The sequence below is a fragment of the Grampus griseus genome (assembly GCF_964374135.1).
Source record: "Grampus griseus genome assembly, chromosome: 6".
NCBI lineage: Eukaryota > Metazoa > Chordata > Mammalia > Artiodactyla > Delphinidae > Grampus > Grampus griseus.
In genome coordinates, this window is record NC_139000.1 from 55383706 (window position 1) to 55411265 (window position 27560).

The 27560-nt window shown below is 39.6% G+C and overlaps 1 protein-coding gene across 4 annotated transcripts in view; it reads right to left on the reverse strand.

Annotated features, from left to right (window-relative positions):
• Positions 1-25830, reverse strand: part of PLGRKT (plasminogen receptor with a C-terminal lysine) — a 50222-nt gene extending 24392 nt beyond the window's left edge. For 2 of the 4 annotated variants that reach the window (XM_082656990.1, XM_082656987.1), the window contains exons 1-3: positions 25740-25830; positions 24519-24646; positions 22573-22659 (exon numbers count right to left, since the gene is read on the reverse strand). Coding sequence is in view for 3 of the 4 variants with exons in the window: in XM_082656987.1 (XP_082513113.1) it covers positions 22573-22653 (81 nt within the window). In the remaining variant the exon portion in view is untranslated. The other 2 variants (XM_082656988.1, XM_082656989.1) reach the window with 2 other exon arrangements.
• Between the last annotated feature and the right edge of the window lie 1730 nt (positions 25831-27560).

Consider the following 27560-nt stretch of genomic DNA (forward strand, 5'->3'; position numbering starts at 1 on the left):
CTTCTTGCCTGGGCTGTATCCCCACAGGGTCCAAGGGCACAATGTGAATACTATTACATCATTCTCACCTTTACTCTACAATGTTTATTCTCTGTGGCATTACATGATTCACCAAATCAAGTTGGGGTCTGTGGCTCTGGAGCCAGAGAGACCAGATTATCAGCCTCCTTCGGTTACTAGTTATCTGATCTCAAGCATGGAACTCTACACCGCAGTTTCCTCAACCTGTAAAATGCAACCAGTAATACCTCCCTTGCAAGGTTATTGTGAGACTTAGAGATAATATTTGTAAAAAGGCAGCCCAGCGTGTAGGAAACAAAGGATGATGATAGCCAGTCAGATCTACATCTCTGCTGCCTTCCACATCTCATGTTAAGTGGGAATATTTTCAGGGAGGAATTTTTAAATGTCTTCCAAATATAAAATGACTTAAAAAATCTATTGACTAACGTAATGCTCAACTGTCAGAAAAATTGTAACAAAGGGACATTTGTTCTTTTACACTACTAAGTCTCTCTACCCTAAATACCAAAGTAGCAAGATTTTCTAGGAACAGCAATTGAAGGATATATAGCATATCCTAATAGCCAGAAAAATAATTTGCTGAGCTGATGTTGGCCACAAAAGACCTTAAATTTGTCTCAGATGGTTAAATGTTTGTGTGTGCGTAAAGCATCATTAACTTTATCTAAAATCATTGATTTGCGTAAACTCTGGATGAAGCAATATGATTTTGATTTGTGCTAAATCAAAATAAGATTACTTTCTTTGAAGCAATCGCAATTGATGACATTTGTTTACTCATCGTAGAAAAGAAAATAGCCAAGATGTCTTAAAACATTGTCTGGGGGGAAAGGTTAAGATAAAAGAAGGAAGTCATAACCTACTGCAATACTAATTTTATCTAGATTATCATAGTATTTCTCATGAGGGTAGTATACTTTAGTTTTCTATTAGAAAATTCCACAGAAGTAGTTTGTCACATGTAGGAAACAAAGGATGTGCTGTTGGGCACAAAGGTGATTCGCATTGACCAGTTCTTAGAGCTTTGGTCAGAAGCAGTGAGAAACTGGTGTTGATTGAGCTCTGCCTTCTGTGCATCATCCTGTGATCAGTGGCACACATTTCTGAGATTGTCCTCCAGAGTCAAAGGCAGGGTCTGTGGCCTTGAAGCAAGGGTAAGGTTGGCCCTAAGCTGTCGAACCATGCAACAAAGCAGGCAGCCGCATAGGTGTTCTGGTATGTGCATTGATTTTTGTGCTTTGTCCTTCTCAGCTGTCCTCAATCTTTTAGCTAGCCAAGACACCCTGAAGCTGGTGACTTACTAGGTTCAGTATAAAATTTGGGGAAAGAAGGGTTGGTTGGAAAGCCTCACAGGTAATTTGGATACACTTCCCCCTTACCCACTGCTAACATGCTGAAGGGTGTGGGCATGTTCTCCTCAAGTGGGCAGTCCTAGGCCAACCTCCTTAGCTGCAAGGATGCTCAGAGGTGAGAAGTTGGCCTGGCCTGGACAGCACTGAACGCATTTCTTAGATTTATGACATTGGTACTATGATATCCAGAGGGGGAAAGGCAGCAAATGTCTTAGAACAACAATGCTGGGGAACTGGGGTTTAATCAAAATGAGACTTAAGCAGGCTGAACACTGTGGAATAAATCTCCTGATTTTTCCTTGCCTTTGGTTTTTTCCCATTTCTGTTTTAGACATGGCAATAACTGTTATATAATCTGCTTTCCTCAGGACTGCTCCAGAGAGGAACTCTTAGAATAAATTAAGTGACACTTGCCAAGTTGTTATAGATGCTTACAATAAAGATGATATCATAATTCAGATTAATTGCTTAGGGTTGATATGCTCAAATAAATTAATTTTCATTGACAGTAAGCCCCAGGAGAGTGTATTTCTTATTTCCACGGCTTATGCTAAATTTTATCTTAAAATTCCTGCTCACACTTCCTGTATCATTACTGTGCAATTACTACATAGATATTCATAAGCCAAACTGTTTTAAGGTTAACTCACCTTCTCATATTAGGTATTTACCCTGGGCTTTTGTATATGTTTTGTGAAAAACTACTTGAAGCAGAAAGAGACAAGTATTGTTATGTAAAAGTGCAAATGCTGTAGTCAGACTCCCTGGTTTGAATCTTACTATATACACTATATACTGACTGTGTGACTTCAGGCAAGCTACTTAACCTCTCTGGGCTTCAGTTTCCTCATCTATAAAATGGGAATAATAATTGATCTCCTTATTAGGTTATCATGAAATAAAATAAGAGAATACATAAAATGCTCAAAATAGTGGCTGGCATTTAGTAAGCACTCAGTAAAAATTAGCTATTAGTTTTATCAATGTTTCTTTATTAAAATAATTCATGGATTTAAAAAATAATTTGCGGGCTTCCCCCGTGGTTCAGTGGTTAAGAATCTGCCTGCCAATGCAGGAGACACGGGTTCAAGCCCTGGTCTGGGAAGATCCCACATGCCGCAGAGCAACTAAGCCCAAGCACCACAACTACTGAGCCTGTGCTCTAGGGCCCACAAGCCACAACTACTGAGCCCACGTGCCACAACTACTGAAGCTCATGTGCCTAGAGCCCATGCTCCACAACAAGAGAAGCCACAGCGATAAGCCTGTGCACCACAATGAAGAGTAGCCCCCGCTCACCGTAACTAGAGAAAAGCCCGCGTGCAGCAACGAAGACCCAATGCAGCCAAAAATAAATAAAATAAAATAATTAATTTTAAAAAGTAAAATAATTTGCAATGTTATAGTAAAGAGACTTCATCCTGCCATTTTCACTTCTCTCTTGATTGGTGGAAGTTGGGGCAGGGGGTGATGAATAGTATTCTTTATTTTTCTCCTATCATCTACTCAGTAATAAGAAATAGCTGGTTTGAACAAGGAACATCTCATAATAATATGAAACAAATTTTAAGGCTTCTGTGTATACCTTATACCTCCTGTTGATTGTTAGCATAGTTACTGTGAAAGGTATAGATTTTTTAAAAATTGGCTCTAGCAGTTAAATAATGTTGCTGTAAAAATCTCACTAAGGCATGTGTAAATAGGTATAACTGTTTTTTCATAACCATACCCCTCAAAGCAGTTTCTTCTATAATTTAATATGGTCTTTCAACATTAATCTTTTTTACTTAGCAACAGATAATATGTGCTTTCTCAAAGGGAACTGTCAATTAACAGAACTAACAATTTTCTTTTTTTTCTTATCTATTATTTTCTTTTGGTTCCAGATATTCTGTTACTAGTTTGTAGTTTATATTCAGGTTTTTATTGCTTTAATAAGCTGATAATAAAGACCAGCAAACTCAAGGAATCAAGTAATTTCCTTCTAATAATATTTAACCATTTGTTGATTTAAAGTAAAACTAGTTCTTCCTGGGTAGTTTCCAAAGATAATATATTTCTGTTTTAAAGATTTATATGATTGGTAATAACAAAAAGGCTAATCAAATACAAACCTGTGCCTTCATGGAAATGACCATAAAAAAAAACTGAATTGTGATAACTGTACTTAGACATCTGATGATTTGGGAAGGAAAGAATCTTATATTTTATAGAAATTCATTCTCCTTCAATTAGTAAATCTGTAGAATGACCATCTCCCTAGCTCAGTATTCCAAATAGTGTTGCTAGTTTTATTATTAACACCAAGTTTCATATATATGAACACATTCCTAAGGAACTGTGAACACATTAGTTATAATTTACTTGGTTAAGTGAACTTTTCAAAGGCTTAATGGTCTAGACTTTTTGATATAATGACTGAGGTTTTTGAAATTCTTGGGAAGTAAGAACATGCAGCCTTTATCACTTACTGATCAATGTGGGATGAGGAGACAGAAAGTAGAGGGGACAACATAGTCACTGAGAAAAAAAGCAAAACAAATGGTCAAGATGTAAGGAAATAAAGAACAAGGGGGAAAGAATTGGAAGTAATATAACTGTATGAAACTTCTCAATGTAACTTCTCTTTCATGAAAGGTTTTTTAAAAGTAACTTTTCATTTAGAAAAAGCCAAATATTGGATGCTGTAGACAAAATATACCATCAGTTCCCTCTAGCACCAATTTAAACACATCTGTTTTTCATCAACTCTCTTTTTGCCTGAGATAGAGCCTAAAGTTGAACTATTTCCAAACAGCAACCTGAGGTGTTGCTGGCTGCAACAGACACCTATGTGAAGGTGGTGATTGCTTAGTGGGTAGAGAGATCGGGGCAGAGGCCCTCCCATTCTGCCCATTCTGCAAGGCTGCAGCAATGACAGATTCAGACATGTTTTAATTCACTAATTATTTTATTAGCAAACTATTATTACAACAAAACATTATACTCAAAACATCACACTTAGATTTTCCTAGCTGTGAAAAGATTTTGCTAAAAGAAAACTTTGTGAAAGATTATCTTCAAATAGTTGCTGTATACAAAAGTTGGGAGGAGGGCTTCTTTCTTATCAATTTGCATGAGAAGTACTCAAGAAATAACAGTACTTAAGTGCCTGCACACACACATTAAGTGGACAGACTTGTATTAAGATTCAGGTTAAATTAGTGGGTTGGCCAAAAAGTTCTTTCAGGTTTTTTCCGTACTTATGTAAGCTACAGAAGCATGTAACTGAAAAAAGAATTTTCCCTGACTGTGTGATCATTACTCTGCGGCATGATATTAGTTTCTGTAATAACTGGCAAGAAAGCTACCCAGTCAATTACCTAAACCAGAAGTCACTGAAAGCCTGGTTAGTGGTGCTAACCATCTCTCTGTAGATAACTTCACAGAAACATGGAGCAATTTTAGAAAATAAGGGCAGTGATCATTAGGGGAAAAAAAAGTATGAACTCATACAGCAGAAAATAACATAAGAGAAGGTGAAAAGAAAAGTTCAAATTTAAGAACATCTTTAGAACAGGGCACATTCCTTTGTATAATAATCTCTATTCACAACTTCAAGAAATTTTTGTCCTCCTGTGTGATTGCATTATAATTTGGAAGCCTGTCTCTTCCCTTTTATCTGTCACATGGGCAGATTTTTTTTTCCCTTTTTTTCAGAGGTGTGCATTTTGGGTTTCCGGTTCTTGAAAATGAGTTATATTGCAAATGAAAGTTCTAATTGACATACTTATTAAAGAGGCACACCAACAGAGTGTTACTTATATCAATTTTAACACATTAAAAAAAAAAAATCTAACCTAATTGAGTTTCCTTTGCTTTCAAGTTCCTAAAGGTTTTAAATATGCAAATATTTAAATACTAAAAACATGAGCAAAATATTCTATTAAAATATACATTCCCAATCAGCTTTTATGGTGGAATTGATTTTTATTATGATATGTGCAAAAAACCTTTTACCAGAAGCCTTGTGGGTAGACTGGCAGTTGCTAATGCTAAGGTACAAGGTCAACAACTGCAGCTCTCCCTGTTTACTTGTTTGTGTATATTATAAGGATACATATAATCACAGAAAGATTTTTCAAGAGAGGAAAAACACTGATAATCACCTATTCTAATATAATTTTTTTTAAGGTTTGAAGTCTTCATGTTCAATTTTTCCTCAAAACAAACATGGCTTCAAAATAATATTTTTCTTTTTGGGTGCATAACTGAAAATAAATATTTCATGCTATATAATTCAGTGTCTGAGCCATGTACAGTGGTTTAAAAATCAAGTGAATGTGCTCATACATAACAAAATTTCAAAGTCTAAATTATATATTACCATTAATGTAATAAATCTAAAATATAATAGCCTACACATTTCTAATTTTTCATCAGTAAATATACCCAAGCTGAACCTAACCCCAAACCTAAAACTATCGTTAATTTACCGAATAGATTCAAAGAGAACACAAAATTTTTCTTTCCTGAAAATGACCCAACCATTTCTTCTTCCAAGAAAAGCACTCTGAAATAATATGAACCATTTCAGAACATAATACAATTACTCAACTTTGTCTTTGCATCTTTATATCCTCATTGACTAGCACACGGCCTGGCATGTGGTCAGTGTTCAATAAGCATTGAATTAATAAAGCAGTATCAGAATAGTCTCTTTGGAGTTCTATTCTTTACATAAACATTAATGAGAACCAAACAGAAATGACAACATGTCAATTACAATGCTAGGCAGCAAAGTTAATGTAATTCTAGCAAATTTTTCTAGAAACATTCTGAGGCATTGCTTTGCAAATGCCTAAGTTTCTGGACAAATGTAGAAGTTGGGTATTGGGAGAGTTTATCTTTAAAAACCCCAGAAACCAAGTTAGAGAGATCATAAAATTGGATTAGAGTTTTAAAGTAATGTTTTGATTTAAAAACTTTATTTTCGAAAGGAAGGAAAATTTGCTGCTGCTGGAGTTGACTGTACCTCCGTGTGTGTGTGTGTGTGTGTGTGTGTGTGTGTGTGTGTGTGTGATTGATATGAGCTTTAAAGGCTGTCATTTTCAAGTACAGAAGTTTAGTGTTCTATTTTCCAGTCTGTACAATAGACATTACTATAAGTTCAAACATGAAAATTAACAGATGTCCATCAAAGACATGAAGAATAACTTATGCAATAAGAAGTTTAAGTGTAGGAAGGGCTGTAAAAATTGTTTCAGAACCACCTCCAGAACTCACTGCCTTCCCACCCTCCAGGCTCCTGCTGGTGCCTCCCAATGAATGGTCCAACCAGAAGCCAGAGGGGAAGGGAGTCTGGGAGATGCAAGGCCAAGGGTCAGACCCCCCAGTGCAGGGTAGACAAGGGCAGAGAATGGATCTAGGTGGGGGCAGGGTAAGGGGTGTCGAACAGAGAATAACCAACAAAGTGGTGACCTGATTTATATGAAATAATGATGTGATTCTGTGTGAAAGAATGTTTTCAGAGTTCTGTTTTAGATCAGATCCAAAAGTCTTAGAAAGTATTAATAAAGATGGGCAACAAATTGCAAACCACTTTTTAATTTTTTTATAGATAATATGGTCATATACAAATCAATATTAGTTGTAAAGTAAATGCTAAGTATTAGAATAGGTATCAGATCTCTTGACAAGAAAAATTAGATATAAGAAATACTTTTTTTTTTTTTTTTTTTTTTGCGGTACGCGGGCCTCTCACTGTTGTGGCCTCTCCCGTTGCGAAGCACAGGCTCCGGATGCGCAGGCTCAGCGGCCATGGCTCACGGGCCTAGCCGCTCCGCGGCATGTAGGATCTTCCCAGACCGGGGCATGAACCCGTGTCCCCTGCATCGGCAGGCGGACTCTCAACCACTGCGCCACCAGGGAAGCCCAAGAAATACTTTTATTCAATGATTATAATAGAAGCAATTATACTTTAAATTGCTATTATAGTCAGTCAAATTTAAATAAATGGCTCTTAAGAGAGAGAAGCTAGTTTCTCCCCAATTACTCTGGTTCTTCAGGACAATGTCTACTCAGTACCTATCTAAATCTGTGCTGTTTCCTTTGCAATATTTCACATACATCACAACTAAATTGGTATTTAGTGAACTCACTTTAAACTGGGATTCTTTTTTGTTCAGAAATTTCCTGGGGGAAAAAAGCATAAAAACCCTGAAATATCATATGTGCAAAAGAAATGAACAAGAAGTGATTCCTTTTTGTACCAAGGTGGGCACACAGGAGTACATCCATGTCCTCTGGACCAGGTCACAGGGATCTTTTGGAATGACTTAGGTTCTGCCATGGCGCTGGAGGGGACACTTGCTAAGGTCTCTTAGTGTCTCAAGGCTGAGCATACTTAGTGGGATCAGGAATGCCTATGAGAGTATGTGGGGCTAAAAGGCTAATTAGTTCCCTTTTCTCATTACCAGAATTGATTTTTTAAAGTGCTAAACATCCTGCAAGACAGAGGAGAAAGAGAACTAGAAAAGCATATGCCTGACCACAGAATTGAAGAGATGGGGAAAGATTAAAAAATGATAAAGAATGAAAAATGGAGAATGAAATTAGAGATGCCAGAAAGAATGAAGTAGAGACTATGAGTAAATAAGAGAAAGGAAAGTAGAAAAATTGGACATACGGGAACATTTATTGAGCATCTCCTTTGCCATACAAGTTAGTAGTGCTTGGGTATCCTTCTCCCCATTTTAGTGATGAAGCTGAGGCTCAGAGAGCCTATGTCATTTATCCAAGGTTAGACAACTAGTAAGTGATGGAGCCAGGGTTGGCCCTAGATATTTCTGTCTCCAATGCCTGTGAACATCTCATTGCAAGAAGATTAATTCCACAGTCCTTAGCAGCCATAGCCTGGCCTTACATCCAGCAGGCAACAGTCCGGGGCCCAGTTTTTCTTTCTAGATTTCCCATTGTGCCATCCCAACCTGCCTGGAGGTTCTGCCATTCTCTCTCTTTCTAGTCTTCAGTCTCACACATTTCAGAATAAGAATGTCCCTCCCTCACGTGCACTGGTAACATAGTCCCTTACCAAACAGGTAAGGAATCCAACTGTAAGAATATCTGTATGATCATTTACAGGAAATTTTAACTTAAATTTTTTCCTTTTTTAACCAAAAACACTTTGTTTAGTCTGTAATTCATTTATAAACTCCTGGAAGACATAAAAATAGACTCAAACAAATGGAAAAACATTCCTTGTTCTTGGATAGGATTACTTAACAGTTCTTCCTAAATAAATTTATAAAAGCATGCAATCCCAATTTTAAACATTGACAAACTGTTTTAAAGAGTTGGACAAGTTGACACTAAAGTTTCTATGAAAAAGCAAGCATGTAATAACATTGAAAAGATAAACTACAAGGGCATACTAGCTTAACCAGGCATCAAAACATATTATAAAGCACCTTTAATTACAATACTGTGGTACTGGTACACGAATAGACAAGTAGGCCTGTGGAACAGCATGTCCAGAGACAGATCTAAGTACATATAGAAGGTTATTAAAGGTGACATCTCAAATCACTGAGAGTAAAGATGGAGATTTTAATAAATGTCGCAGGTACCACTAGGTAGCCATTTGGGAAAAGATGAAATTAAAATCGTATCTCCCACCATGTATGGAACAAACTCCACATGGATGAGGGATCTAAATGCAAAGGAAAAAGAATGAAGCTATACAAGTACTGTAGGGAAACATGGGTGACTGCCTCTTTAACTTTAGTACAGGAAAAGGCTTTCAAAATAAAGACTTAAAATGCAGAGGCAATAAAGGATTGTTCATTTGAATACATAAAAATTTTTAAATTTTTTCATGGCAAAAAAAGAAAACCATCATAAACGAAGTCAAAGACAAATGATAACCTGCAAGAAAATATTTGCAATATATTCTACAGGCAAGAGATCAATACCTCCAATGTATAAAGAACTCTTAAAAGTTGAGACAAGGGACAAAAACCCAATAAACAGACAATTCACAAAAACAAGGTATATAAATGGCCCTCAAACATGTGAGAAAATGTTCAAGTTTACTCATAATTAAAGAAATGCAAATTAAATCAAGACTGAGATTCCATTTCTTGCCTATCAGATTGGCAAAAATTAAAAAGCAAGTACATATTCTGCTGGGGAGACTTTGGGAAAACAGGCACTCTCAAATTGGTACAACCTTTCTGAAGGGAAATGTGGCAATACCTAACAAAACTACAAGGCACGTGCCGTTGACCTAACAATCCCACTTCTAGAATTCTACCCTGAAGGTATACCTCAAACAGCACAAAAATGTAAAAGCACAAGGTCATTCACTGAAGGACTATTTGTAACAGCAAAATATTGGAAATAACCTAAGTTCCTGTGGTAGGCAGAATAATGCCTCCCCCCAAGAGAAGTCCATGTCCTAATCCCCAGAACCCATGAATATATTACATTACATGGCAAAAGGGACTATGCAGATATGATTAGTTCAGGAATTTGAGATGCAGAGATTAGCCTGGATTATCCAGGTGGGCCCAATGTAATCGCAAGGGTCCTCATAAGTGAAAGATAGAGGCAAGAGAGTCAGAGAGAGATGAAGATGCTACACTTCTGGCTTAAAGAGTGAGGAAAGAGACATGAGCCAAGAAATTCAGACAGCCTCGAGTAACTGGAAAAGGCAAGGAGAGGGATTCTGCCCTAGATCCTCCAGAAGGAATGCAGCCCTGCTGACAGCTTGACTTTCTTCCAGTGAGACCCATTTCAAACTTCTGGCTTCCAGAACTGTAAGATAATTATTTTGTGTTGTGATAATTTGTCATAGCAATAGGAAACTAATACAGTGCCCATACACCATTTGAATAAATGATATATTCACACAATGGAGCATTATGTAACTGTTAAAAAATGAGGAAGAGCTCTATGAACTGATTGGAATGATTTCCAAGATATACAGTTAAATGAAAAAAGCAAGGTACAAAAGGGTACAATGGTACACTACCCTTCATGTAAGAAAGAAGGGGACATAAGAAAATAAACGTGTATCTGTTTATGGTACAAAAGATATGCAGGAATGATAAACCGAAGACTAGAGAGATCAGACACAGAGACAGCATGGGAAAGGGTATATAAAAAGAAGAATAGCAATAGGTTAGCAAGGATGAGGAGGGAGGGATGCTTCTTGGAGTGTATCTTTTTGTATAGCTTTAATGATTAGAACATAGTTTTGTTTCATATACTCCCCTACCCTGTAACTAAACTCAAACAGGATGTGGAGAGAATACAAAGTATAACTGTATTTTAAATGAAATTACCACCCTGAAGTAGCCCAGGAAGAACTACCCTAATTTATAGGAAAACAGTATTTTGAATTGATAGTGTAAAAGGGAAAAGAACATACAAATAATGTATGCTGGTTAGTATATATTGGCAATCCTGTAACTGTTTCTTGTTTCTACTAGGATTGAAGTGAATATATTGTAGAAAATGAGAGCCAGGCTTTTCATTGTCTGAGAAAGAACTTAAAAATAAAGAAAAAGGAAAGGCCAGAATGAAACATTATAATGCATTGGAATTAGAGGTATCAGTATGAACTCATGGTTTATAGTATGAAATACTTCTATGTATAAGTCTGTGTATATACATGGGTTAGTATATAAGTACATGTCTTTGCTGAAAGGATCTAGGAACAGTGGCCACAGCAATAAGCACCCTTAGAGCCCAGATCTTGATTTCTAAATATCATTCTCTAATTAAAAAACTAGGACTCCTTGAATGAGTGATTAATTCCAGGCCTGGGCAATATATATGAACTAACTTATGATACAGAAAATGAGCAAAAAAGGATGGGATACGTCAAAGGGACATAGGGAACCAACTGGAAGGAATTCCCAATAGCCAAAACAACTTAGGCCATAAAATAAATAATGATGGTACTAAATTATAACCCACAGAATAGTAGGTCCATGTGTCCATATTGATATAAATAAATGAATAAATAAATACATGGAGAAGGTACAGCTATTCCAATGAACAAATATAAATGGAATGAAGGAAATACAAAAATTACCATTAGGCAAAAATTACCACAGTAATAATTGTTCCATATAAGATCCCACCAATGGATGCTAAAATCAGTGGTTAAAAGTTTAACGAGAAGCAAGATATTAACAGTCTCAATGTAACTCCTCAAAGATATTTATCAATAAGAAATAGTAACTTTACAGTAGGGAAACCTGGTGTACACCACCTTAACCAAGTGACCAAGGTTAACATCACTAGTAATAAGTTATACCAACAGTATCCTCTGGTATGATGTAATGAGAGAGACATAACAGCATCCTGTGGTTTAAGAATAATATGTAAAAAATGCACAACCTCAATCTAGTCATGAGAAAATACTGGAAAAACCCAAAGTGAGAGAAATTATACTAAATAACCAGTACTTATTAAAAGTACTTATGAAAGCCAAGGAAAGAATGAGGAACTGTCACAGACCAAAGGAGACTAAGAAGAAACAACAGTTTAATGCAATGTGAGATCTTGGATCCCTGGAACAAAAAAGGAATATTAGGAGAAAAACTGGTGAAACTTCAGAAAGATCAGTAATTTAGTTAACAGTATTGTACTGATGTTAATTTCCTGGTTTTGATCATTACTATAATTTTGTAAATTGTTAATATTAAAGAGAGCTAAACAAAGGGTATATGTGAACTCTCTACTAGTTTAGCAACTTTTCTGCAAATATAAAATTATTTCAAACTAAAACATTTCTTAAAATCTGGATTCACTATTATTCTGCATTTTAGTAAATTTATTCAAGAATAATGACACTTAAGCTTGTTCCCTTTTATTAATTGTATATTAAGGATGTTTATGGGGCTCTTTTTCTCTCTAAAATCCTTTTCCCCCTGCTGCCCTATATCGTCAGTTATCTTAAGGAAGAAAATGAAGTAGAAACAAGACACATATGAGAAGTCTAAAGATTTTAACAGCAAGCCTACTTTACATTCTTTTCAAAATAAGATGAAGTGAGTGTGTATATGTGTACACATTATGTACATATTATGAAGATTTATAGAGGGAAGTGAAGATAATTATTAAAACCATAGGATCATTTTTTAATTAATAGTTTTGGGCCCAAAATCTTATATACTAGGCATTCAGTAAACGCTCAAGTTAATGAATAAGTAAAGTAACCCTCCATCCCCTGCTTGCTCAAGCAATGAAGAACTAGAAATAAATTAAAATTGACTCTGATTATATTTATGAAAATAGAATTGTAGCTGAGGGAGGAAACTAAAAGGAAAAGCTTTCTGATCATCTATAACTGGATTTATTGATCTCATTTAAGTTTGTGAACAAACTTAAAACCAATGTCCCCCTTGGAGAATTAAGTGTGGGAAGGGTCCTGGACCAACTTGTCAGCATGGAAGGACTAGGCAGCAAAGGATCAACTTGGGGGTTTGACCTATTACCAATGACTTTTATTAATTATTTTACTTTCATTTCCTACCATTTCTCAACATAGACAATATACAGGAAATCTTAGTGTTTTTATTAACTCTTCTAAGTGATTCCAGACATATTAATATCTTGTCCCACACTTAAACAGACTTAACATTTTTAGAAGTCTCTTTAAAAGTCAGGAAATTCATTAAGTATATTCTTTGCATTTAGACCCAATCCTTCATAATATCGTTAAATTAACTTATTTCCATTCGTTCCAACTTTGGTAAAGAAAGACACTAGCAGGTTACTACCATCTTGAAGTTCAGGCACTTGAAGGCCACTAACAAGTCAAGATGCTCATTTCAGAGGGCCTGGACCCAGGTGAACAGCTTCTTCATCTGCGTCAGTAACAGACTTACTATGTGATTCCTAATCTTTACTGTGCAATGTCTAACTTCATGTTCATAAAGAATGAACATCGTACTGAGATAACTGGGTATTCACATTCAAAAAAATGAAAATGGACCCTTACTTCACTTCATATACAAAAATGAACTCAAAGTGGATCAAAAACTTAAATATAAAAGCTGAAACCATAAAACTCTTAGAATAAAACGTAGGTACAATCTTAATGATCTTGGATTTGGCAACACTTTCTCAGATATGATACCAAAAGTACAAGCAACAAAAGAAAAAATAAATTTGACTTCATAGAAATTAAAAAGTCGCATGCATCAAAGGACACTGTCAAGAGAGTAAAAAGACAACTCACAGAATGGGAGAAAATATTTGCAAATCTTATATCTGATAAGGATCTAGTATCCAAAATATATAAGGAACTCTTACAACTCAACAAGGAAAAGACAAACAACCCAATTTATAAATGAGCAAAGGACTAGAAGAGATGTTTCTCCAAAGAAGATATGCAAATGGCCAAAAAGCACATGAAAAATGTTTAATGTTATTATTAGTCATTATGGAAATTCAAATCAAAACTACAATAAGATACCACTGTAAACCCACTTAGAATGGCTAGAATTTAAAAACAAACAAACAAAAACTGAAAATAACATGTATTGGTGAGAATGTTGGAGAAATGGTAACCCTCATACATTGTTGTAGGAATGTAAAATGGTAAAGCCACTGTGGGAAACATTTAGTGGTTCCTGAATAGATTAAACATAAAATTATCATATGATCCAGCAATTCTACTCCTAGGTATATATACTCAAAAAGAATTGAAAAGCAAGAGTTCAAACAAAAACCTGTACAAGAATTCCCATAGCAGCACTATTCCCAAAGTGGGAAATAGCCCAAAGTGGAAACAATCTTAATGTCCTTAAACCGATGAATGGATAAAGAAAATGTTGTATATTAATACAATGGAATGTTATTTACCTATGAATGGGAATGAAATACTGATTCATTCTACAACACAGATGGACTTTGGAAAGATTATGCTAATTGAAATAAGCCAGACACAGAAGACCACATATTGTATAATTCCATTTGCATGAAATGTCCAGAACAGGCAAATCCATACAGACAGAAAGCAGATTAGTGGTTGCCAGGGTCTGAGAGGAGGGGGGATGAGGAGTGATTGCTTAATGGGTATGGGTATGGGGTTTCCTTTTGGGATGACGGAAGTGCTATGGAATTAAATAGTGGTGATGGTTGCACAACACTGTAAATGTACTAAATATCACTGAATTGCACACTTTAAAAACGTGAATTTTATATTATGTGTATTTTACCACAATTAAAAAAAAAAGAATCTCAGAAGAGGGAGGCTAAGAGCAGGTAACCAGGATGGGGACATGGGCAGAAATGAGTTTCAGAGGGGTAAGTTGAAGACAGTTATGAATCCAGGCACAAGAATTAAGCTGTTGTAGCCTTCCTTGTAGCTCCCACTGTAGGTGAACTTGTGTTGATCATGCTGCCTTTTTTTCCAAGGCACTTCCTAGTTAAGTCTGCTGACACTTCTAGTTCTTGAGCCAACTCCCACTTGGTCATCTTTTTGCTATAGATGGAGTTGGCTGCTTTCCTCTCCTCTTCACTACCTACTCTACATTTTGGGTTCCTTGTCGCCACAAGACTCTATACAAAGCAAACACTGTACTTTCTTGCTTTCCTCAGAACATCAAGCCCTTTTTATTCTAAGATGTTGGTACAGCTTTCACCTCAAAAAAACAGATGGGAGGGCACAAGAATTATAGATGTTGGGAGTTATAGGGGTTTAAGCAATTTCAAGTTCTCATAAGTTATTTGCTATTATTTGCTGTTTTACTTTTTAAATATTTGAAAAAGCATTTATTGAGTCTACACTATATTTTATGTTGTAAAAATAACCCTAACATATATAGCTGTACAGAAAAATTACTACCATCTTAGTGGCTTAAAACAACACAGATTATTATCTTGTACTTCTGGACATTGGATGTCCAACATAGGTCTGAATGGGCTAAAATCAAGATGTCTGCAGGGCTGTGTTCCTTTCTGGAGAGTCTAGGGGAAAATCTGTTTCCTAGCATTTTCCAGCTTCTAGAGGCCACCTGCATTCCTTGGTTGGGGGTGCCTTCCTCCATCTTCAAAGCCAGCAACATCACATCTCTCTGACTCTTTTGTCTTTAACTCTCTACTTTAAGAATTCGTGTGTTTAGATTGGGTTCACATTGATAATCAAGGATAATTTTCTCATCTCAAGGCCTGTTCCCTCAGTCACATCTGCAAAGTCTGTTTGCCATATAAGGTAATATATTCACAGGTTTCAGGGATTAGGGTGTGGACATCTTTAGGGGGTCATTATTCTACCTGTCACATTCATACCACAAACATCTGGTTATTTGCAGCATACCTCACCTTCTTCCCACCAAATAAGATGAGAAGTTCCTTGAATATAGAGCCCGCACCTTATACACGTCTGAATCCTGCTTAGCATGTAGCACATTATTTCATATACATTAAATAACTGTATTTTTGGTTTATAACTATACCCTATTTTCTTAACACCAAACACTACGTAGACTTACAGGTCAAAGGCTCGCTGTTTCTCTAATTGCGGCGAGCGGGGGGCGCTCTTCGTTGTGGTGTGTGGGCCTCTCATTGTGGTGGCTTCTCTTGTTGCACAGCACCGGCTCCAGGCGTGCGGGCTTCAGCAGTTGTGGCATGTAGGCTCAGTAGTTGTGGCTTGTGGGCTCCAGAACACAGGCTCAGTAGTTGTGGCGCACGGGCTTAGTTGCTCCGTGGCATGTGGGATCTTCCCAGACCAGGGCTCGAACCCGTGTCCCCTGCATTGGCAGGCTGATTCTCAACCACTGCACCACTAGGGAAGTCCCTCATGTATTTTTTTAAGTCTTTAGTTTGTTGCCTGCTCATAGTGAACAATGAATAAACTGCCCTACTAATCTTATACATGGACCATGACTGCTTTTCCTACAAAGCACTACAGCACAGCAAAAACCCATGGAATCTTCCCTCATTTTTTCTGCTTTATACTTCCAGTTTCTATCCTATTTTATAACATCAAAATGCTTTTCTGGCCACTGAGGTCATATAAAATTGGTTTAGGTGTGCCATCTAGTGGTATTTTTAAGGAAGTATTCATTTTTACCTGATTGATACTTGGCTTAATGAATACAGCCATCCATCCACCATCGTCAGTAACAGAGGCTAGACAGAGCAGTGAGAAACTGACTTTTGCTGATGATCTGAAAACATTATTATACTGAGTAGTATGAATCCCCTCTAGCTCATCTGGAACCAACTTGTTAATAAAAAAGAAACCATTTTGATTTGAAGCCTTTTATAAATTTTTATTAACCAGACTCCAGTGATTGATTTAATTTCATGATTAACTTACCTAAATTGAAAACTTATTTGGGTTTATCTCCAATGTGTGCTATATTAAATCACTGCCAATCACCAATTACAATTATGTAGCAAAAGGAAAGGGCAAAGGTTCTCAACCCAGGCTGTGCATTATAGTCCCCTGGAGAGCTTAAAGCAACTACGTGTCTGGCCATGAAGAGATCTGATTGGTCTGGGGTGGGACCTGTACATTCAAAAGCCCCTCTGAATCGAATATACAGCCAGAGGCGGGAACCTGGTATAAGATGTAGCTGAATCTCTAATTCTGGTCCTTTATTCTGCAAGATAAGCACCAATAATATGGAATTATCAAGTTATGATTTATCTTTTTTTACCAAAAAAAAGAAGTAGAGCTTAAAAAAAAACACTGGGAAAAGGATTATAGTTATTAGGCTTCTTTTTAATAAATGTTTTGCTTTATTTCTTCTATTTATCCTTTTTAATTGAAGTGCCATCAAATAGGAAAAAAGCCAAAAGACATCACAGGCTAGAGATATTAGTAGGCCTGGTGTTTCAACGGGGGTTTTTTAAACCTCCCCTTTGAAGAACTGACATGCCATCTCCCACCCCAGTGGCCCATTCCTTCCATTTTCAGAGTCCTGCTTAGTTCTAGGAACTCTGGGACATTCCAGCCCAACTTTAGCTGTTTGGGTTCATTCAGCAGATAGGGAGGAACCCATATGTAGCTTCAGGGGTATTGTGATAATATAATTCTTCAATTTAGTGATGGGTTCATTGGTGTTCATTTTATTATGCTTCATAATTTATAAATATATTCTCTTGTATATATAAGATATTTCATGATATTTCTTATATATATAAAGGAGAATAGCCCTAAGCCTTAAAATGATGCTAGATGTTTAGTTTCTTTAAATGAGGAACATTCAAGGACCAACCCAATCTTCCAAAACTGCTACAGATGAGTATGTTTCTCCCTTGGCTGCCCCAGTTAGGATGAGAACTCAAGCAGCTTTAGGGTTGGAAGGCTGCTTCAACTGTATTGATCTATATTCTTTTTGTCATCCTTCCTTGAAATTAAAAGATAATTAATAAAATATATCCTGCTCAACAAGGAAAAACTAATCATCTTAACCAACACATGTGTTGGAAGAATCAATCTGCCATGGGGCCTAAGCATTCTTGCTGAGTAGGCCAAGGATGCAGGCCCTGACTACTCTTTGCCCAGGCCATTTGTCAGGGTTGTGTTTGCAGTAAGCAACTTTGAGGGATGAAGTAACATCTCTTCCCAGTCAAAGAGCAGCCTTGCTCACCATTCATGACAAAGGTGATAAATTCTATAAGCTCACTGTTCCTCACCCATGTCACAAACCCAGGCATCCACCTAAGCATACAACTAGGCCCACCTCCATCACCTCCACGGGACTTGGAGTGCATAGAAAACTGGCAGCAACACCATGCTTATGCTCCCTGTTGTGCTGTGAGTAACAAAATCTTCTGCCAGCATCTGTGAAACAGTAACAGGCTAACTTGTTAATTTGCAAGTAGGGTAAAATCCCAGACCCTTCATGCGGCCTGCCAGTTTGGGTGACAAGGATAAGATGCTGATAGAGATGGCGTTCTGGAAGAGGGCCCTTGTTGGTCAGGTTAGAGGATATCAGAAGGCTCCCTGAGATCTGGAAGTAAATGCTCTTGCATAGGTGGTGGTGAAAGTAAGAGGATAGAGTGAAGATCTCTCACTATCTTATGTGTTAAATGAGGCTGAGAAACAATAGGGTCCAAACAAGACTCCCAGATGGTGCTTTGGTTGTGGCACATTCTCCTCTGGAGTGGGAGAAGGAAAGGATGTTTTCATGACATCAATGGGACAGCAAGCCCCACACCCCAGCCAAAAGTCATGCAATGTGGCTATGGCTGATGGGTCAAGGGTTACCCAAAGCTGAAATAATGGTGTTAGCAATGAAGATATAGAACTTTGCATAGGCTAAATACGTTAGAAATTTGTTTGTTGAGTCCAGCGACGGGAGGCCCTTTGAAACAGAGTAAATTCAAACCCTTGCTGACTGGCACCGAGCTGCTCTTTCCCTCCTCTACTCCTCCAACTTGAGCTGCTTTAGGGAAGAAGGCTGAGTGTGCCAGGGAATTTCAGGGAGGGGAGAGGAGGAACTCAATGTTTATAGCTTTGTTGGATGTGGGCACCCATGTCTACTTGGTCCAGTGCAGGGAGGATGTGCTAAGTGCCAGGGTGGCCCAAAGTGCTGAGGATACAGGGCAGAGCAGTGGCACCAGTGTTGGCTAAAACAATGATGCCCCTGAGCCCCAGTGCTCTCCAGAAGCCAGGGGAGCCCAGTGGAGGAAGTAATACCAATTCTGGGATGAGAAACCAAAGGGCAAACACACATTTGTATTCTCTATCTCCCCCAGCTGGGAAACAGCCTAATCTCCTGAAACTATCATGATAACTCCTGAAGTACCTATGTTAATATCTTTGATCTGTGTTCCCACAGAGCAAAATTCAACTGATAGGGTTTGAGCAGTTTGCAGTGAGAAAGGGAAGTTAAAGAACATTCAGCTGATTCAACGTACTGCAGTTGTGTCCCCTGAATATAAATATATAATGTATTCTATGTTGCTTGCTTTTATTGTAAACATTCATAGTGATGAGAGGACATTCTCCCATTCAGGGGTTCTCTGACCCCTTCCAAGTGGTCCAATAGAAACAATATAGAATCCCAGGCGAAAAAGAGAAAATCACAGCCATCTCCAGAGGCCATTGCCCAGTACAGCAGCGCCACACGCTGGACACAGGCACCAGATACATCCTGTATTAGTTTTCTGGGGCTGCCATAACAAAGTACCACAAACTGGGTGGCTTAAGCAACAGAAATATATTGTCTCAGTTTTGGAGGCTGGAAGTCCAAAGTTAGGGTGTCAGCAGGGTTGGTTGTTTGTGAGGGCTGTGAAGGAAGGCTCTGTTTCAGGACTCTCTTCCTGGTTTGTAGATGGTGTCTTCATATTCACACGGCCTTCTCCCTGTATGCACGTCTCTGTGTCCAAATTTTATAAGGACACAAGTCGTATTGGATTAGAGCCCATCCTAATGACCTCATTTTAACTTGATTACCTCTGTAGAGACTCTATCTCCAAATAAGGTCACATTCTGAGGTAGTGGGGGTTTGGACTTTAACAATATGAATTTGGAGCGGGGGGATGGGACACAAACCCATAACAGACCCCTTTCAAAATGGGGAGGCAGTTATTGGCCTATTACTGAGCTCCTGTTAAAAATGAACACCTTACCCCTGGAGAATTTATGACTCAGGCCTGACATCCCCATTTTTGAAGGGTGGGTCAACTAGGAGATGACAACTACAAGGAAAGCACCCATTTGCTGGTCAAATGAAAATAATGTATTTGAAGATGTGCCTAGCCTGGCCCTGATGTCATCTCAGTTTTGCATAAAGGAGTAGTAGCTACCCTTTGGTGAAAACTTTATCCCTGACTCTGCCACCTGAAGCAAAGCTACTGGCTCAAAAGGCCCTTGGGTTCACAGAGACTGTCCTAAATGCCTGGGCCTGGTTCACCTTTGGTTCAGCTAAGCTGAAAACTAATGGCGCTGATAGTGTTCCGGCCAGTTTGACCCTCAGCACCAGCTATAATGGTCGCTTGGATCAGTGGGCAGAAGTCAAGGCTGTTCTCAAAGCTCTGGTCAACTGCACTGAGGGGGCAGTCTGCCACGGTCCCTGAAGGTACCCCCACATTCTGGGTAAGCCAAGAATGCAAGGCCCACACTGCTGCTTATTCAGGCCATTTCTTGAGGTTATGTTTGCAGGGAACAACCTTCAGGAAGGGGTTAAAGTTCTCCCCACCTCAACTCCACCAGCTCCTCATTAACTAGAAAAGCAGCAGATTCCCAAAGTTCAAGGGTGCCACAACCCACTGAGTGTACAGCACCCATGTGAACCCATCTTTGTCACCTCTGTGAGACTTGAGAGGCATGGGGAATTGACACGAACCTCATGCTTATGCTCTTGCTGTGCTGTGAGTAATAAACTCCTCCGTCTGCTGTAGGTGTCTCCTGTGTTCTGCCAGCATCCATGGGATAGTAATAAGCTAATCTCTTAGCTTGCAAGTAGGGTAAAATTCCAAACCCTTCACAGACCCTGACTTCTGACGTAAAAGTAAAAGCCCTGTAGTTTCCAGGGGTCTTGGACAAGGACTCTCTGAGTATGTGACATACTTTGCTGGTTCATAAACCTAATGTTTGGTCTCCTCTAGGTCACTTTCTTCTGTTAAACAATTCAATTGCCTATTCTTTCAACAGTTCCATTCCCCCCAAAGAGATCTTTATCCTGCACAAGACAGTCTTATCACTCTTTAGAAGCAATAATAACAGCAACAACTAATGCTTATAGAGTGAGAGACATTGTTCGAAAGACCTGACGCGTTGTTCTACACATTCTCTATATACCGTCATCTTTACTCCTCATAGCAACCCTCTGAGGGGGATACTATAACCTCCAGTTTATAGGTTAGGAGACTGAAGCAGAAGCCACACAGTTAGTCAGGAGGTGGAACTAGGATTCAAACCCAGGCTGCCTGTCCTCACTTTTAACCACTCACTATATGTCTCACAATAGGACCGTCTATTCCCAGGGCCATAATGAACCACAGAGGCCTAGAGATCTTTGTTAGACGTCTTAGGAAAATAATTTCAGTCAAACTTTTAATACTTGATTGATGTACAACATTTTAAAATACCTTTTGATAACCTATATTAGGCATTTAGACAATCTTCTACTTTGCTTTGATCTTTTTATCCAGCCATTGTATAAATCCAATGTCGAATGTTCACACTGTATTAAAATTTCCTATTGCTGCTATAGCAAGTTATCAAACTTAGTGGCTTAAAACAACACAAATTGATTACCTTACAGTTCTGAAGGACAGAAGTCCAGAATGGACTGGAGGGACTGCATTCCCTCTGGAGGCTCTAGGGGAGAATCTGTATCCTTCCCTTTTCCAGTTTCTAGAGGTTGCCTGAATCTTTTGGCTCATGGCCCTTTTATTCCATCTTCAAAGTCATCAATCAGCATAGCATCTTCAAATCTCTCTCTCTCTCTGACTCTGACCCTCTTGCCTCCCTCTTTCCCTTATAAGGACCCTTATGATTACACTAGGCCCATCCAGATAAACCAGGATAATCCAGGGTCTCCCCCAATTCAAACTCCTCAGCTTAATCACATTGTAAAATCCCTTTTGCCATGTAAGGTAACATATTCACAGGGATTAGGATGCAGATGTCTTTTTGGCAGGGTGGGGAGGGGCATTATTCTACCATACACTCTAAGCAGTTATCTCTTCCTGCAGTATGGAAATTTTTACATTAGATATCTAGATTAGAGATTTAAACAAGCCCATTCACCAGATAATTAGTAGACTACTTCATCTTGGCTTTGAGGGTAGAGCACCGAGGGCATTTTACCTTTTGGGAGGTTAAGGAGAACATAGTGCTGGAGCACATGTGACAGAAACTTTAACCACCGTAACAACATAAAAGCTTAATTATCTAAAAATGTATCTGAAGGACTTCCCTCGGTGGTTAAGAAACCCCCTGCCAATGCAGGGAACTCAGGTACAAGCCCTGGTCTGGGAATATCCCACATGCCACGGAGCAACTAAACCCACGTGCCACAGCTACTGAGCCTGCACTCTAGAGCCCGTGAACCACAACTACTGAGCCCACATGCCACAGCTACTGAAGCCCATGTTCCTAGAGCCCATGCTCTGCAGTGAAGACTAGCCCCCGCTCTCTGCAACTAGAGAAAGCCCACGTGCAGCAACAAAGGCCCAATGCTGCCAAAAATAAATAAAAATTTTTTTTTAAATTAAAAAAATAAAAATGTACCTGAAGTCGGGCATTCATAAGCATGAACTCCTGCTGGCTTTTCATGTTCTCATTCATAGATTTTGAAAATATAAACCCCATCTTGACCTAAAATGTAAAAAAGCAAAGTTTAAAACAATATATTCTACATGCATCCTCATATGCTCTGTTTTCAGGCTACCATGAGCTTAAGACAAAGTAAAAAAAAAAAATTTTCTGACCTGGGAACACAGTATGGACACTAGTCTTTGCTCCTAACTAGCTGTCTGATCTTGGACAAACTTAACCAGTCTGGCCATCATTTACTTACATAAGAACAGCTGATTGAACTGGATGATTTCCAAAATCTTTTCCTGCTCTATAGTTTCATGTTTCCTGATTTTTCTTCCCACTGTATATCTTGAAGAACTGAGCACTTAAAAACAAACAAACAAAAAAAAAAACGCTCTCATTTTTAGGAGGGGCAGGGTGAATACCATCCACCCTCTTACCTTCTGTACAGCTGGATGACAGAACCTTTGCTTTTGAGGAGTGATTTAGAAGATGCACTGTACAACTTGAACACCGATTTCTCTGTGCTCCTTGCATTTGTATTTTAGGACGTTTTAGGTATCTCAAGGTTACTATATCAATACTCTTCCTATAATCCCTACCCCTCTCCTACCCACTTGCTCTTTCCATCCACCCACTGCTAACATCCCTTGGCCATCCTCCTCTAGCCTCACTTTTTTCTTCTTAAGCTACTACTGAAGTTCTCAAAAGGGGGAAAACCTAAGGATACTTAAATGTTCTGGGAAACACAAATTTTAAATGAATACATGGTTATCATCTATCTTATTTATCTTACTTAAGAATTTCTTAAGTGGGCTGGCAATTCTAGATGGTCCAGAACTCCAATTTTTGTTCTTAAGTCAATTGGGTAGGTACAGAAGACCTCAGTTAGTTGTTGATTCTACCTTCAGAAGACTGCAGAACTCAGGGAAGTTATGACTACTCTACCCGCTTCAGCGATGTTGCTGATTCTCTTTGGTAGGCTGTTGAGCACTTTGTGAACATCAGGTCAGAGTGGCCATTCCTAATGCTTTCTGCCCAGAATTCACAATATTCTGTGGGAAGCTCAGACAGAGTTCCTATTTTCCATAGCCTCAGCAGAAAATCTTGGGATCTAGCTAACTGGTGAGAAGATGATGGGAGAGGGAGGATATTTCATGCCAGACGCAATGGGTTATCCCTGCTAATGGGGCTCCAAGTGAGTGTATACTACAAGCCAGACTTCACTGGCTTCCCTGTATTTTGGCCAGAGATGCACCCTGGATTTATAGGGGTCTCTGAGCCAGAGTCAGCTTCAATGCTAGGCACAGGAGGCTGAGCCAGAGGAGGAGAGGCAGAGTCCTGAACAGGCCTGGGAGGTCATGAGATTTCCCTACCCACCCCACCCCTCAGCCGCTGCCCTCCTCCATCCTGTGAGTGACCAGAGGCAGAGTCACCCAGTAAGGGTGGGCAGATCTAGCAGAAGTTCTCTGCTGTCTCCAGATTTGACAGCCCCAAGTCCATTGTCTCCAACAGCAGAGCAGAACTTGCCTGAAGGCAGAAGCAATATATTATCCATTTTGGCAGTCACCAAGGTGTCTCTTTCCCACAAATGTGCAGAAAGCATGAGTGACACAAGAGAAAGTGTAGCTCAGGCAGTTGCCATTCCTTATTTTTCTTTTGCGTGTAGGAGTAGATCATTGAATTTTTACATATGCAGCAAACATTTATAAAGAAAACAGCTGTCCTCTAATCCCATTTACACACACACACACACACACACACACACACACACACACACCCTGTTTGTCAGAGTTATGTCCCTTAGAGTGCTCCTATTTATAAGGGGGTGGACTCTCCCCTGAAGCGGAGTGACAATCCTCGTGTCAGTGATCCAGGGAAGAGAAACCATGTGGAAAGTTAGGACTTAGGCTTACCTTTTTCTTGTCCTTGCTCTCTTGGGTCTGGATTGTAGTTTCGATGTATCAGGGGATATTCCCACGGGTTAAAGGTAGAAGCCAAGCAGGAAGAAGAGCTTTCCCTTGGTTCCCAAAGGAGACCACACCTGAAAATGAGTGCACCACACCTTGTGAACTGTGCCCTGGAATTCGGTATTTTCAACCTTCTTCTCCTTCTTTTCCCACCCTAAGAAAGCCATTTTCCAAAGTCTGGGAGGTTCCTTAGGGTATCCACAATATTCTCAGCTTTCACTCTCCCACTCACAAAATATATATCAGAAAATAAACAGGAGTGACCTTGCAATAGGAGTAACTTTGAATTCACCAAATTGTATAAGGTGAGTCTTTCAAAAATGCTAACACTTTGTCATTGGTGACAAACGCCTTGCTACTTAAAACTTTGATACCAGCGTGTGTCAGAGGGCTAAGAATGCTGATTTGGGTCCTTTCTGCCTTCGTTTTTCCTTCAGTTACTCCTGAGACCTTAGAAAGGACTCTTTAATGCTCCAACCCTGCCTCAACTGTGCTACAGATTACAACAGGCATGGGTATTTCTGAGGAAGAAGTGTTGGGACCGCAAGTTCCAGGCAGCCCTTCTCAGGTTGCATCTAGGAACCAGGATTTGATTTTACTTTAAAAAGAAAAGAAAAGGATAATTCCATGACCCATAACCTCTGTCATCCAAGTTTCTGCGCTGACTCATTTCCTGATCGAATGACACATTAACTACCTACATTTCTGACTGGTTGCATAATTACAATCATTTTCAGTAAGTCTTTGGGTTCCATTCCAACTAGCCCATTTCCCCTGCAAATTCCAGCCGAGAACTCACAGCTTCAGGTAGGTTTTCTGTAATTTATAACTCCACCCGCTCATCCTGGACCCAATCACAGTAACTTGGGAATTCCTGCAGTGGTATGCTGATTTCCGTTGATAACGCTCTGCCTACTTCCCCCAACTTAATTACAATGGTATGGGAGAGGTCTGGAGTCTTTAGCACTAGAAGCGGTTCCTCCGAAACGAGGTTGGCGATACTAGGAGCGGGAAAGCCAAGGGCACTCACAAGGAGAGGGCACCCAGCGCGGCCCGGCAAGCCCAAGGCCCTGAGCTCGGCGCCGGCAGACGCAGACGCAGCCCCGCGGACCCGCCCTCCCCAGCAGCCTGCGGCCGGCCTGGCACGCACGGCCGGCGCTCACTCACTGAGCAGTGGGCAGTGGAAGTGCGGGGACACTGATCAAAGCAGAGGCCTCCAGGCCGGAGTCCGAGACCGCCGCACGGACCGGGTCTCGCCCCGCAGAGCTTTGGGATTGGCTAGCCATGGCAGGGATTCCGAGCCTCAGCCTATCAGCGCAGGTCTCGTCTTCCTTAAAGGGCCCGCTTGCCTGACCGGGGAGGCCTGGTGTTTTCTTTCCCGCCTGGCGCCTGGAAGGGGCAGGTTAAAAAGGCAAATTCAAAACCCAGCGACTCAAATTTTGAGGGGAGGCAGAAGAAGCATAATGGAAATCTCACTTAAAGTCCTCAGTGAGGTTTGTCAGTTACCCACGAGGAGCCTGAGCAATCCATGCTCCCTCGCAGAGCTAAAACCTCCATAGAGCTTAATGAGCCGTCTCACAGTTGTTCACATACGATGTCAACCACCACTTGTAGGCTCTGTTTCTAGAAGAGAATGTGTCTCGTGAGCGGTTGTCACTTAAGCATAATCCACAGTTATAAACATATGTAAGGGCTTTTCTTCTTATAGAATAGGTTTATGTTGAGCGTGGACTTTTTTTCCCATTTGAATCTCAGCACAGACATAGTTTATTTAATTTGTTAGAGCCTCAGCCTACTCCATCTGTTGAGCTGCCACCATTAAAGTGGCAAAAAGATTAAGACAGGAAACGAAAAAGAGCAGACTTGACCAGAGTTACCAAATCAAATTTCTTTTTTTTTTTTGACAGAGCTATCTTTCTCCCCTTCTGTTCTGAGAGATTCATTTCTTCTCACCCCACTAGTAATTTCTATCTTGAGTAAGTCAAGCCTCTCACCCAGCTTCATTGAGAGAATACTTGAGGAACTGTTGGCATTCTGTTCTTTGTTATTAAATGGCTTGGAAGAATACCATGGACTTCACCAGGCTCTGGCCTTGAGGAAGGTCAATGAGGAAGGTCACTGCCCTTAGCCCTGGCTGACCATCACACCTGTGGAGAAGGGATCTAACCTTCCCCAGGCTCTGTATGTGAGCGAACACCACACCGACCTGTTGCCAGAGTGACTGGGGCACCATAGAAGCAAAGCCACATGGAACTTTGACTCTTTAAGAGGGGATAACAATTGGTATGATAGCATTTGAGTGCTTGGACTCTAGCATAAGCACACCTATATTTGATTTGATTTCCAGCTCCATCACTGTCACTCTTCATCCTCTCCAAAACTTACTTTTATCATCTCTACAATAGGACTAAAGCCATCTAATTTACTGGATTGTGAAGACTAAATGAGATAATATATTCAGGCACTTAGCACCATGTCTGGCACACAGTTAGCATTAAATAAACAGTAGTAACCAGCAACAGTGGGATCCTGTTACTAACTCTAGGTCTGAAGGGACAAAGGTAAGGGAGCAGTTACTAAAACCAGGCGAGAGCCATAGCTGTGGCTGTATAAGAGGGCTACCAACAGGAGCTATGTTGTTCAGGAGAGGAAAGCAGTCGATGCTGACCTTTGGCCTAGGAGGGTAAGATCCTATAGTTGTAGCCACTGCTAGCACCTCAGCTCCAAGTGGGGATAGGGTGGAAAAGAAAGATACATCCTTCTGTCCTTCCATGCTCGGAAATCCTGCTGAAATCTTCCATTGGCTGGATCCACAAGAAAGCCAGAAGATAGGGGAGCCAGGTCCATACAGTCTGTAGAGGTTCCGGACAAATGAAAATATCCAGCACACCATTTCTACAACCTTGGGTTTATCATACTTTGAAGTACTAGTTCAAAAGGAAGAAATGTTTCCACTAGAGGACCCAGCCATAGCTCCATTGAATTGGA